The sequence below is a fragment of the Chrysemys picta genome, chromosome 23, assembly GCF_011386835.1.
Source record: "Chrysemys picta bellii isolate R12L10 chromosome 23, ASM1138683v2, whole genome shotgun sequence".
NCBI lineage: Eukaryota > Metazoa > Chordata > Testudines > Emydidae > Chrysemys > Chrysemys picta.
This window is the reverse complement of record NC_088813.1, coordinates 10,946,816-10,960,717: the sequence shown is the minus strand read 5'-3', so window position 1 is coordinate 10,960,717 and position 13,902 is coordinate 10,946,816. Positions and strand designations below refer to the sequence as shown.

Sequence of the window (13,902 nt, the reverse complement as noted above, 5' to 3'; positions counted from 1 at the left end):
GAGCATTGCACGATGGGACCTGTAGTCTCTGGATGCTGCATCTCTGTATTAAAGATACAGTCAAAGGCTGCACTGTGGAAGTCTGTGGCCTGCATTGTGGCCCCCTAGAGGTGTAGATGTGGGCCAAATCCTATTCCCTTTGAAGGGCAAAGACTCCATTCACTTCAAGAATCTAAGATTTGGCCCCTTGGGACACAGTTAACAGATCTGGGCCGCTAAGGTGGGTTACCCGGTTCCCTATGTGGACAAACACATGGGGACAGAGCTTGCCAGAGAGGTGCCGAACACCCAGCATCTCTCATGATCCCTTGGAAGGTACCTATTTGAGCACCCAAATGTGAAATGGGCCCCTGACTTACAGTCCTAAGGATGGAAGCTGGACTCATTGAGATCACAGCTGCCCTCCTGTTCTGTATCACTCTGCCACCTGGACTATTGCCTTGCTCTCCAATCCATTGTTTCCACCCTGGTCTTTCCTGTCTCACTTCTTTATTGCAGTGAGCCGTGATGCCCATCATCCCAGCTGTGCCCAGATTTACTCCCATGCAAGTTGGTGTGTTGCAAGTCTGGGTCTGGTACTGCATTGGAGGTGCCGTGGGGTCAGAGATCTGTGAATTCAGTGGGGCAGGCAGGACTGACACTCTCTTCCTATGTGTTTCTACAGATCCTAGCAAAACAGTCCTCATTCTCAGCTGGGGTCCGGTCTATTGTAATACAGACAACAATCATAAAAATAATGAACGTATTAGGCTAAACCAAGTGTTTGCTCAATAATCCCTTCCTATTGTGTGGTTTATCTGTTCTCTCGTACTTACCTAAAATGTGGGGTTATACGTGGTTGGACTAATAATAATCAGCATTCCTTTCTTACCTTCCCTTGGAGGATCTCAAAGCTCGTTGCAAACATTAATTAAGGCTCACAACTCCACTGTGAGGGACATATTATTCCCATTTGATAGATGGGGAAACTGAGTCACAGTGAGGTGAAGTAATTTGTTGACGGTCACTTGTATAGTCAGTGGCAGAGACAGGAAGGACTCCCAGGTACTTTCCAGACCCTGGCTTAGACTGCTAGGCAACATGAAACATGCATTTCCAAACTGTTAGATTATTTCCCTTTAGTGCTTTTGTTAGGAGTTGAGGAAATCAGTGGGTGATCAAAGCAGGCTCTTCTTCGTACCATTACAAATAAGGGCTGCTTCACATGAACATCATTGTTCAGGGAATGCCAGGGTTTGACGTGTGTCATAGGCTCATTCTGGCACCCATTGAAATCAGCAGCAATTGTCCCACTGACTTCAGACGGAGCAGGAGCAGTCCTTAGATGTACAACACTCCTGCTCGTTTTCTCCCCGACTCCGGAGCGCTGCAGTTTCCCATGTGCTGAGCTCAGATCCAAAATGCAGGGAGAGTTTGGTTTGGTTTTTTAAAGGTGAACTTCAAAGGAGCAGTAAAGGGCACGAAGAAAAAAAAATCATCTTTGCTCTGTGGTTTCTCTTTCAAGAGAATTTCATGCTCGTGAAGGATGCTGGCTTCCCAGCCCTGGAGACCACGGCTCTAAGTTTATACCCCGAGTAGGTAGAGCCTGGGCAGTGGCAGGGCAAGCTGCCCCCATGCCAGGCTGCCAAGGTGCCTTCACCTGGTCCTGGAGTGACCCCACATCTCAGGGCAAGAGGGGAGTTCGTTCTCCCTTGGCCACTGCTGACACCAGGAACCAGGGCAAGATGGGAAGGAGGGCAATTAATGCCAGTTGCAAAGTGAATACCTCTCTCTTAGGAACCGGACTGAGACCTTCCACTTCATCTCACTCATGGCATGGAACAGCCTCAGCTGGTAGAGTGTGTGGTCTCTGCTGGCACAGGCTGTGAAAGCGAAAGGTTCGGTAGCCCACGACTGATACCCGGAGCCATCCAGCTCCCACAAGCTAGCCTGTGTGCCACTGAATCAATGATGAAAGACCTCCCCATCCCCCGATTAGAACACAAGCTTTTTAACCCAGTCAGGTGGAGGCAGAAGCTGCAGAGGGGGCGGCATGATCCTTGAATCATCTTGGTATCAGCCTGTCTCCCTTACAAGGGAAAATCCCCACCTTGACCGGCCTGACCCTAGCAGCCATTCATAAGGGAACTTGCAAGGCAGGGAGGCTTGAGAAGAAAATGAGAATAAGGAGGATTAAGAAGGCAAATAGGAACAAAAAGTGGGGATTAATGACATGGAAACAGACTGATGAGAGAGCCAGGAGCAGGGTATGGGAGCGGGAGCCCACTCAGAGTGGGGGCAGCTAGGGAGTTGGATGGCAAAGATTTGATTGAATTAGCACCTGGGAAGGGGCAAGGGGCATGGGACAGTCACTGGTTGAAAGGATAAGGAGGGACAGAGGACAGGAGGGGGCGGGAGTAGAGCCAGGGACCCAGCATGGATGGCAGGGATCTGGGGCTAGAAACCAGGAGATGTCGTGACACTGGGATTGCAGAGACACTCCACAGTCTTTTGGAAGTACTGAGCTTTTGAAGCCTCACTGAAGTCAACGGGAGCTGCAGGTGCTCAGGACCTTTGAAAACCAGGCCATCATCATTCAGTATATTGGTGTTTGGGATACCTGCACAGTCCCAGCCCTCACACTTTCCCTATAGGCCAGGGGCCAAATTCTGCCCTCCCTCCCCCATAGCGAGGTAATCCCATTGACTTCACAGACATAGCAGACAGCAGAATCTGGACCTGGGAAACTAATATCCAGGAAACTAGCCTACAGCCTGCAAAGACACCGGCGGATTGAATTCCAAATCCTGTGATGCTTTGCAAGGAGCTGGAAGGCTGGGAAGAGGGGGAGAAGGGAAGCAGTAAAAAGGACAGAAGGGCATGGAAGACTGTGATCATCAGGGCCCAGGAAAGAGATGGGAGGAGATTCTCTTTCATCTCAGGACCTTGTTCCCTGACCTATTGACTGTGTATTGCCTAAGAATTCCCAGTTAAGACATAGAGGTTTGGTAGATCTTTCTCCCAAGATCAGGCCCAGCATTATTAGAATTACAGGTTAGTTGGGAACCCTGCCGTCCCGCACGGTTGCCCCACTTACACTTAGGAAAAACCTTCTGAATCTGCAATTGTCTTATTCACACAATTGATAAAGTCCCAAACCCAGCAAGGCAGATAGAAATCACACAGCACGTGCGTCTGAGCATCCACATCCTCCCACCATCCCTTGCAAAAGGACCCGAAGTATCAGTCATCATCATCCTGAACATCATCATCACCGCACCGGTGGTCGTCATCCTGGCATCTCCCAAGAGTTACACCTCCCAAGGCACACAGGCCGGGACACAACTTTTACAACGTGTTACGCTGATGCCATTCTGCCTAAGGCACATTCAGTAGGGGGTTCAGCCCTTTCCCCTGATTTGTCGTTCCTTTTCACTCAAGCTTTTCAGCACATACCTCAGTTAGTTACCACGGCACGCTTGTGGTCAGGCATCTGCTCATGTTCCTAATGGAAAATATCCCAGGCTGGTATAAACTAGCATCTTGTGATATCTTATGAGCTAGGGTTACTCCTGGTTAGCTGCTTATGCTAAGGGTTTTGAGCCTTATGCTTTGTTTAGCTAAGGTCTTGTAGGCTTATTCCATTACTGTCTTAATTTACACCCTTGTAAATACCTCTACCTGTAGGCTACGCTCTTAAGGCACTTTACACTCTATGTTTTTTTGCCACCCCAAGCATGGCAGTCAGGCAGCCTTCGGCGGCGGTTCTGCGGGAGGTCCGCCCCGGTCACGTGGATTCGGCGGCGGTTCTGCCGGAGGTCCACCCGGTCACGTGGATTCGGCGGCGGTTCTGCGGGAGGTCCGCCCCGGTCACGTGGATTCGGCGGCGGTTCTGCGGGAGGTCTGCCGGTCCCGCGCCTTCAGCGTACTCGCTGCTGAATTGCTGGCGAAACCGTGGGACCAGCGGACCTCCTGCAGAAACGCCGCCAAAGGCTGCCTGACTGCCGCCCGCACAGCGACCGGCAGGCAGCCCCACGCGGCTTGCTGCCCCAGGCACGCGCTTGCTGCGCTGGTGCCTGGAGCCGCCCCTGTTTACAAATATTAATTTTCACAACAGCCCTGTGAGGCAGGCGGCTACCATGGGTATTAAATATATATGTAATGGAAACTGAGGTTAAGGTGGGCTAAAGGGTAAAGTGTCAGTGGCACAGCTGGGAAAATAGCCCAGGGGTCCTGACGCTCACTTGCTGACTCTAACTACTAGAGTCCGCTCGTTCCCAGTTCAAGTCAGCGAGGAGCACTGGTGCTCCCACATAGCAAACAAGATACCCCCTCATCAAATTAATTTCCAGTCAGGAAGGCAGCTCCCCAGCCACTGTAAAGCAGAATAATTCCCTCTGGCCCAGCGGGATTTAGTGGGAATCCAAATGACAACATTGAACCAAAGAAACATTATTATGAGTTGATCGACTGAGAATTTAGGGTGTTAAACACGGCCCTGGGCCTGCGTCTCCTCTCACTTATACCAGGGCAAGTCTGGATCAACTCCACTGAGGTCAATGACATCACCTTGGTCAGCTAGGAGAATCAGGTGCACTGAATTCAATGGAGTTCCCTAGGCCCAGCGCTTTCAGGGCTCTTATAGCTCTAAATAGTCATGTTCCAGAAAGTTTGAGAGCTGATTCTTCGTCCCTCCTGCTGTGCCCAAAGCTTTGTAATCAGCATCAGGCTCCAAAAGGGAACCTGAATTGCTGGCACAGTGGCTGGCTGAGGGGAACACAAAGAAATTGCTGATAAGGCTACAGGAGTGTCTGTGTGGTGGAGGTGGGGGCAGGGGGGGGAGAGGGTTGGATTTCCTGGCATTCTCCCTCCCTGATAAAAGACATCTTATGGGGACACTTCCCTGCTTCTCCTAAAACCAGATCTCTGCTCTGAATACTCAGAGGCCACGTGGGATATTTTCCATCTTCCTGCCCACAACGACCGGCTAAAATGCAGCAGGGTGTGTGAATTTTTCCTGCTCATCCTATTCTAGGAATAAATCACTGCCGGGACTCTTCGGTGGCAGGGCGTGGGGAAAATCCCCCTTACAAGCAAATCACTATGAAGTCCCGTAGGAGGTGGTGGGGGTTATTTAGCTTTCTCTCTAGATAAAGCCAGGTCTGATTCCATGCTGGCTGGGGTGGGATGGAGAGAAGATCCCCCTGGCACTTCCCTAAGCCAATCACATCACTGTAAGGGGTGCAGGTGGGGAATGAATCCCCTGGACTCCCGCTATATGAATCACTGTTACGACTATCCAGTGTGTGTGTGTGTGGTGGGGGGTGATTTATAGGCTCTCTCCCGAGTCCCCACCAATTTCTCAGGCTTAGGGCCCCCTCCCAGGCTCCTGTTGGAGGGGGCAGCTGCACCCCCATGCGGACGGGGTGAGACAGGAGCAGGGAAGACGCCGCTGCCCACGCAGGCTCGCCGAGCCCCTTCTTGCGGGCAGCCGCCCAACAGCCAATCGGAGCGCAAGCCCAGGCCCTTTCCCTGCCCCTCCCCTCTTTTGAGGCTCGGTTAGGAAGGAGTTAAGTAGAAGCCCCGCCCCCTGAGGGGCTGGGGGGCGAATGAGAGCCGAGTGGGCGGGGCCGGGATGGAATGTTGTGAAAGTGGCATTAGAACGCTGTGTAACAGCTGCTGCTTGGCAGCCAGCGGGTGAGAGAGAACAAGTAGGGAAATAGATGACTAGACCCAGATAGGTGGCTAGAAATAAGCACAAGAGGGATCAGAAAGAAACGGGAATCAAAATAAATAGAGAAAGAGAGAGAGCAAGATAGACACCCAGAGGGAAAGAGACCAAAATAGGCAGAAGTACTGAGAGACGAAAGGCGATCAAGCCAGATCCAGACCCAGAAAGAGATCAGCATAAGTAGTCAGCAAGAGAAAAATAGAGGGTTGGGGAGAAAAGAGATAAATGTGGTTTAATAGAGAGTGACAGAAGAGGAGGTGAGTGGAGAGCAAGAAGAAATGAATCATGGATTAGAGAGGAGGGACACGGAAACAGAGAGAAAGGTGACCGTGTACAGTAACTAGGACATATTCTATATAAATATGTACATGCCATACATGCACACAGAGGTAGAGGGGGCTAATTACATAAGGTAAGACGAGAGAGCATAGTTCTTCATACACCCAGAGAAGTGGGAGATAAAAAACCCCAGACACACACAGAAATAAACTCTCCACTCAGAGAGAAAGGGGATAAAGAGAAAGAGAGAGCTTAATAACAGGCAGAAAGAGCAGAGAGCTTACTCTTAAAAGACCTCCAAAGACTCTCTAATGAGGCTGAGGCTGTCAGTATAACTCTGATCAATTAGTGACCAAGAGCTGGTTTGATCATCTGTGGAAAGGGCAGGGGGACATGTTCTCAGCACTGCGATCTCTTTAACTGGAAATGCTCACCAAACACAGCAAGAAGCTAGAAGTCAAAGCTTCACAGACAGAACAGTCGAAGGATAGGAGATTGGAGCCCCGGCTGCTCTCTTGAAGCTCTTCAATGGCAGAGGAAGCAGTGATCTCTATCTATGGACCATTGAAGGTAAAGGGGAGGCTGAGATTAAAAGCTGGCAGAAGTGGAAAGGAAAAGATTTCTAAATGAGAGCATTAGCGTGAGCCACTCGGAGAGACGTTTTATCTGCTGCATGCAGGAAAGTGTAAACTTTTGATACATATTGAAGTCTGAAGGGGCTGGGGGAAAAAAATCCTACATCTGAACTAAAACAGCGAAGCGTGCGGGAGCTGATTAAAATGACACCGAATATTAACCCAAGAGAAAGGTATGGTGTAACTTTTCTCTCCAGGGGTTTAAGAGCCAGGCCAAGCAGTGGTAGAAAAATGATTGTTGCATTGTAGAAGACAGAATCAGACAGTTTGGACATTTTGTACGGCGTCAAGAAATTGAAGGGTACAGAAACGATTGTTTTTCTATGTAATGTTTTGCTATTAAAACTCCATGGGAGAACAGATTTTAAATAAGAAAAGCAAGAAGAGTCCAATTTGACGCGTGCGGTGCTGGAAATGCTGGAAGAGCCTACAGGGTTAATACAGTGCTCCGAAGTCCTGAAACAGACAGGATACAAAACACAGGCTCCTAATTGCTCCTACTCCAGTTCGGAAGCTGGCATTGGCTAGTGGACTTTGGATTGCGATCCTCCATTCTGAGCCCACCGGCATGATCTTCCTTTCTGAATCTACCTGCTGACTAAGTTCACCTCCTCCTGGTTCAAATGAGGAGTCAGGGTTCCAGATGAACATATGCAGACCAGGAAGAAATACATTTTCATAACTTTCTTTGCCTCTTGGCTTCTGCTTTTCTACTTTGGAGGAGACCAAATAAAACGGCTGGCCTTCCTCTCCAGAAAGAAAGCCGCAGTGCTGAAGAACTGGCCCCGCTGGACGGACAGGTCCCTCCTCGAGAGCTTTGCAGATCCCGAAGAACTTCAGAGCGATGGAGGCCACCACAAACAATCCGCCAAAGCCAGAAGGGAGTCGAGAATTAACATCTATAAGCACAGCAGGTGCCGCATGGAAACTTGCTTTGATTTTTCCAGGTGTGAGAAACATGGTTTCAAGGTCTTTGTCTACCCCGTGGAGAGAGAGGACCCGGTCTCAGAAAGTTACCTCAAAATAATCACATCCATTGAGGAGTCCCGATACTACACCTCCAACCCAGAAGAAGCCTGCCTCTTTATCCTAAATATTGATACTTTGGATAGAGATCATCTCTCCATCCAGTATGTCCACAACATCAACGATAAAATCCAAGGTTTCCCTCTATGGAATGACGGCCGGAACCATCTGATATTTAATCTTTACTCAGGCACCTGGCCGAATTACACCGAGGATCTGGGCTTTGACATTGGACAGGCCATCCTGGCCAAGGCAAGTTTTTATGTTGAGAACTTCAGGCCCGGCTTTGATATCTCCATTCCTTTGTTTTCGAAGGAGCATCCTCAGAAGGGTGGGGAGAGGGGCTGGCTGTACCAGAACTCTGTGCCTCCTAAGAAAAAGTACATGCTGGCTTTTAAAGGGAAAAGGTACCTGACTGGCATTGGCTCTGACACCAGGAATGCATTACATCATATCCATAATGGCAAGGATATCATCTCCCTGACCACCTGCAAACATGGCAAAGACTGGGAGAAACACAAGGACACGCGCTGTGACAAAGATAACTCGGACTATGAAAAGTAAGTCATTACTGATGTTGAGATATACTCCAATTCAGTGATTTATGGGTGAAATCCCTAGGGGATGGAGGAAACTCCACACGTGTCGAGGCTCTGGACCAAGTTAAATAGTGCACTGGAATGTAGTTAACCAATGAAAATGCAAAAACATAGAGGAAAAGATGTCTCTCCTGGCTGAGAATCAGATCCTCCGCTGATGTGAATGGCCATTGCTTCATTGGCTGTGATGATTTACATCAGCTGAAGATCTGACCCCGAACATTTAGAGTCACATAACAGACGGGTAATTTCTCTAGTCATCTTCCCTCTTCCCATCCCCCTGTATAAATCACTGCTTAATTTCCGTGATGGGAAGTGAAAGGCGGGGCTGGCCTGTTCTGTATTAAAGTTCAAATAATCTAGTGAGAGCTGCTCTTATCTGCGATCAGCCCGGCTGCCCCTCTAATACGAGATTTGCTTTTTTCCAGAATTCCGGCAGAGAGGAATGATACTTTCTCCCCTCGCCCCCGCCCCGAGCATAAATATTTTTATTGGCATTGAACCCAAACAAAACCGCCAGAGCTGAACACCCCCTAACGTGGTGGTGCTTGAAATCTGGATCCAGGCTTTCGGCCCTTGGCCCATAGCAGTGCCTTGGCTGGTGGAGAGGTTGTTTTATCGGAATATTGAGTCTAGGCAGAACTTAGTTTGGTAATGACAGGGATTACTGCTGAGCTGTTGCAATGCAGTGGTTGTTAGAGTCTTTACTCACTAAGATCACATCTACACTCGAGATGGAGGTGTTATTACCAGCTCAGGTAGACATATGTGCACTAACTTTAACTGACCTAGCGGCTAAATACAGAAGCATAGCCATGGGGGTGAAGGCTGCAGGATGGCTAGCTGCTGCCCCAAGGACAGTTGTGCCTGGGATGCTAGGGACTTACTCGGGTGGCTGGTCTGTCCTGCCACCTACCCCTCTGCGGCGACTCCTCTTCTATTGTGAGCCCACTAGCTAGTGTGCATCTGGCTACCCCAGCTGGAAATTCACCTTCAGCTTGAGTGTAGCTGGAGTACCCATGGGTGCGTCTACACTGCCAAAAAAAAATCCCCTAGATTCCCCCATATATGAATCACTGTTCCGACTACCCACTCCCCTAGCAGCAGTGACTCTAGGGTGACCAGATGTCCTGATTTTATAGGGACAGTCCTGATCTTTGGGGCTTTTTCTTACAATAGGCACCTATTACCCCTGACCCCCTGTCCTGATTTTTCACACTTGCCATCTGGTCACCCTAAGTGAGTCTCCGAGCCCGGGTCTACAGACTTGGGCTCATGCGGCGACGGTACTAAAAAGAGCAGCGTAGCTGTTCCCTCTCAGGCTGGAGCCCGGGCTCTGAAACCCAGCCAGGGAAGTGGGTCTCAGAGCCTGGGTCTACCCCAGACGGAAACATCTACACCACAGATGCCACGGCGCGAGCTCGAGTCTGTAGCCCTGGGCTCTGAGACTCGTTGCCATGTTTCTGGGGTGTTTTTTAAAATTTTTTGCAGTGTAGACATAGCCATAGAGTCTGATCCTGAGAGGTGCTGAACAGCTCCGGGTCCCATTGACTTTACTCTATGATGAGAGCGCTTAGCATCTCTCCGGAGCTGGGGACGCACTAGTTCAAGTGGGATTTTCCAGCAGGGCTGCGTTGTGATGTCAGGCTCCGCTCAGTGCTAGTGGGCATTCTTGTGACTGCAAATGATCACTGACCGAAGGATTCCAGCAGCAGGAACAGTCAGGTGAGGCGAGATTGGCTCCAGGGCATAAACCGATGGTGGTTAGGCCGACCCCCTGCCGCAGGCAGGTAATTCTGTAATTGTTCACTTTGGAGTTTGGAGACAGGATTTCAAATGAGATGGACCCCCGGTCTGCTCCTGTCTGGCAATTCCTGTGTTTTCCTCGGAGCCGTTATTGATGATGGTTGTCAACAATGAGTCACTTCCCTGACGGCCAATGTCTTATCGCCCAGTGTGCGCATTCCGATCCAAGGTTTCGGTTCAAGCCCATTGCTATCCGTTAGCAAGATGAGAGGGAATCATTAGACACAGTGGAATAATGAGAGGAAGATAATGACTGTTTTGTCCCCTTTCTTTTATACTCTGTCACCAGGAATCCCAGTGGGAGTTGGTCAGTTAGAAGTCCTGATGCCTCTAGGCTTAAATATAAAGGGATGAAATTCTGCCCAGTAGATTCAAGTGGGCATTTTATACTCCCCAGGCAGCCAGGGACGTAGGAAACAGACGTCTGGCACTGGCTGCTCACTACAGCAGTGCAGATCAAAGTGTGCGATGGATCACAGGATGCACCTGCCCCAGCTGTGGGTAGCTCCAGATCAGCTCCAGGGGTTTGAGAGGACCTGCCTGTCCCAGGGGTGGGATCCAGCTTTGCAATCTGAATGGACAGGGCTCACCTCATCCACCGAGCTGGCTCTCTGGGTCCCCAACAAACATCTGCGCTGACCGCGTTCCCTGCACTGCTCTTCCCGGTCTGGGTTCTCACCATGCACCGTCCGTCAGGGTGTCCCCACATCATGCTACTCCCAGTGGCTCTTGGTAGCATCACTGCAGTGGTCCCCTTGCCACGCTCTCGCTCACCTCCCCACATCCTTTTGCTTTGCCTCAATCTCTGCTTCTCTAAACCCTCACCCTGCTCTCCATGATGCCTCCTCTCCATGCCCTTGCTGGATGGCTTCCTCTGGAGTATCTCAATGCCACTCTGAGCAGCACCTAGTGGAGGTCCCAGGGCTCTGCCCAGAGTCCTAATGGTTGGGGCCCCTCTGTACTTTCATTTCCTTCCCTCTCCCCTTCCTTGCCCTGAAATCCTGCCCCGCACCTTCCACACAATCGAACCGAATGCCAAACTCAGACCCTTGAAGCCACCTAGGTTGAAGTTGCGTTGGTCGGCCCCTGCTCTCATTGAAGCCAGTGGGGAGCAGGATGAGGCGGGGGGCAGCACCCAGTGTGCCATGCAGTGCTGGGGGAGGGAGGGAAAACACTGGTTAAAGACCCCCACCTCTCAGAAATAGCCTGGGGACCGCCAGCCAGGAGGAGCTCAGGTCTCAAGGTTCCTCTGAAAGACCCTCACACAGTCAGGTGCATGGGACTCGGTATAGCTACCTCCCAAGGCGGAAGGGCTGAGACGGCCTGGGTAGGGTTTGAAGCTGTGCATCCCGGGAGTATTGCCATTCCAAACTGCCCGCGTTGCCTATTGAGCTCGCCCCTCCAGCCGGGGCTGGGCTGTCATTATGGACCATAACCGCGTCACTAGACTGGGGTTCGGTTTGCACGTCCCAGGGATGGCTGCGCCTGCCAGCAGCAATTATATCCTGTGGTGCAGCACTGGGAAGAGTTTTGGGGGGGGTCCCATTCAATTTCCTCTCTCTTCCCCAAGGGGAGGGGACAGTTGGTGCTTGTCAGATCATAGGAGTCTTGGTAGTAGCAGCTCCCAGGGGGCCACACTTTGGCCGCGAAGCCCCGGGGAAGAAATATATGTTGGTATTTTTTTAAAGGTCTCTTCATTAACCAAAGATCATTCGTTCCTCGAGTCAACTCTAGCTAAGGTTTAATAAGGCTACTGGCCCTTTCAGACCCTGAGGATCTCGCACTGTAGTAGTGACTGGGTTCAGAACAACGATTCTGGGGGTCGGCTGCCCTGGGCACTGGATACAGCACCTTCCTTTGCCTCTAGATCACTGGTTGGTAGTGACAAAGCCCATAATCGTCCGACGGCTGATGCGCTTCCTGGCGGTGGTACTCACATGGCTCCCAACACTGCCATGTCCGAGCAGTTCCTGATCTGTCACGTGTTTATCTTCATACAACCCTGTGAGGCAGGGCAGGGCCGTTATCCCCATTGTACAGATGGGAAACTGAGGCAGAGAGGGAGGAAGCGACTTGCCCGAGGTCACCCAGGGAGTCTGTGGCAGAACTAGGAATTACACCCAGGCCTTGTGAGTCCCAGGCTGGCACCTTAATCGCTGCCAGGCTCTCCCTAGTGGCTAAGTCTCCACATCAGAGCCCCCTTTGATGGCAGTCTCAGAAGATGCCAAGGCTGGAACAGATCTTAAGGCACTGAGCTACCTCCCAGGCTGAAAGGTGGGTCTTGTCCAGATCAGGGTGAAGGCAGCGAGCCTGGGAAGTGGGCACCTGCTAGTGCTCTAGCTGTTTTGTGGCTGGGTAGATGGCAGCGCTCACTGGGATCATGAAGCCTGGCACCAAAATGGGCAGAGAGGGTGGCTCTCTGCGGAGCCCGCCAAGGCTTTCTGTCCTTGCCCTTCTCTGCTCAGCGACAGATGCCCTGCGGCAGCCCCATAATAGATTCGGAATATCTCCATCTCGCAGGGAGATCAGATCAACAGGAAAGGCCTCTCAGGACAGCAGCATTAAAGCCATCGTCGGCCGCTAGCATTAGGAGGTAGCGGGAGGTTAATATGTGGGCTGTGTGTGTCATCAGGTGGAGCGGATTATCAGGGGCTACATACAGGGGCTGATGACACATACAGGCTGGAGCTGCTATGTCAGGTACCCGGAGCAGTGCACCCTGGGGAGGCTACCGGGTCCTGCAGCTTGGCGTAGCTGCACAGGGCCGATGGCGGAGGGAAAGAGGAAAGCAGCCTTCGCTGAGAAACAGGACCATGGAGCACAGGGCAGCCCTGATCAGGGTTCTTGCATGGAAGAGACTAGAAGGGAAAGGGGCCCAGAAAAGGAGAACCCACTACAATGGAGTAAAGCCTGACCAAAGCCCTGAGAGCTTGCAAGAGGGTATGGAGAGTTGCCATGAAGGGGTGCCCATGGGAAAGGGGGTGCTGTGACTGGACACAGGGCTGGGTCTCCCCGTTCCTGCCTCTGCCACAGTCTCACTGCGAGAGCTTGGGCAAGTCACTTACCAGCTCTCTGCCTCATTTTCCCCCTCTGTAAAACGGGAGCAATAACACTCCCTGAGGGCGTGCACTGGGGCCTCACAGCAGCTCAGCCTGGGCCAGGATTCGGCCTGGGGTCCAGAAATGACTGGCTAAGCCTCCCATTCAGAAGGGAATGGGAGCAGCTAGACCCCCCCACTGCCGAGCCCTGTTGAGAATCAGAAGGAAGGAATGGTTCTTCCCCCTCTGAACACAGACGGAACTCCCGAGAACCTCATTGCACCAGTGCACGTGAGATCAGAATCGGGCCCTGGGTGTTTGTGTCAGGGGAGCATAGGGAGAACCAGGACAGGTCACCCCCTGATGTGCGTTTCCTGAGCTGTCTTCCAGGGGCCTGGGTCGGGATGCCTGTGAGGATCCCTGTGGTCTCGGACAGGCACAGCCTAGGGTGGCTAGCCCCTCCTGCTGCTTGGCTGGGTCACCTCGAGCTGGGAATCAGACCCGCAGCTCCAAGTGCGGACGTTCCCTAAGCTCACAGCAGGTTTGGGTACTCACCCTCTCGGAGCGTGTGTCTGTGACCTCCACCTCCGGGGAGCGTCTCTCTCTGCAACTATTTCAGGCTCCCTCGTACTCCCAGGAATTCATTAAAGAGACAAAGTGAGGCTTTATTTCATGTGCACATGACAGAGGCATTGTCAGCCTGGAGAGCTCTGCCTTGTGCATAATTAAAACGCCCCTTGCCCTGGAGCGCTAAATGTGCCTCTAGCTCAGTAATTGCTATCCCGAGAATTAAAATAAATGGTGTATTA

General features: G+C 51.4%; 1 protein-coding gene across 1 annotated transcript in view; it reads left to right on the top strand.

Annotated features, from left to right (window-relative positions):
* Positions 1-5,632: 5,632 nt before the first annotated feature.
* EXTL1 (exostosin like glycosyltransferase 1) overlaps positions 5,633-13,902 on the top strand; it is a 47,149-nt gene continuing 38,879 nt past the window's right edge. The window contains exon 1 of the mRNA XM_005302044.5: positions 5,633-8,210. Coding sequence (XP_005302101.1) covers positions 7,276-8,210 — 935 coding nt within the window. The 5' untranslated portion in view covers positions 5,633-7,275. The remainder of the gene's footprint in view (positions 8,211-13,902) is intronic.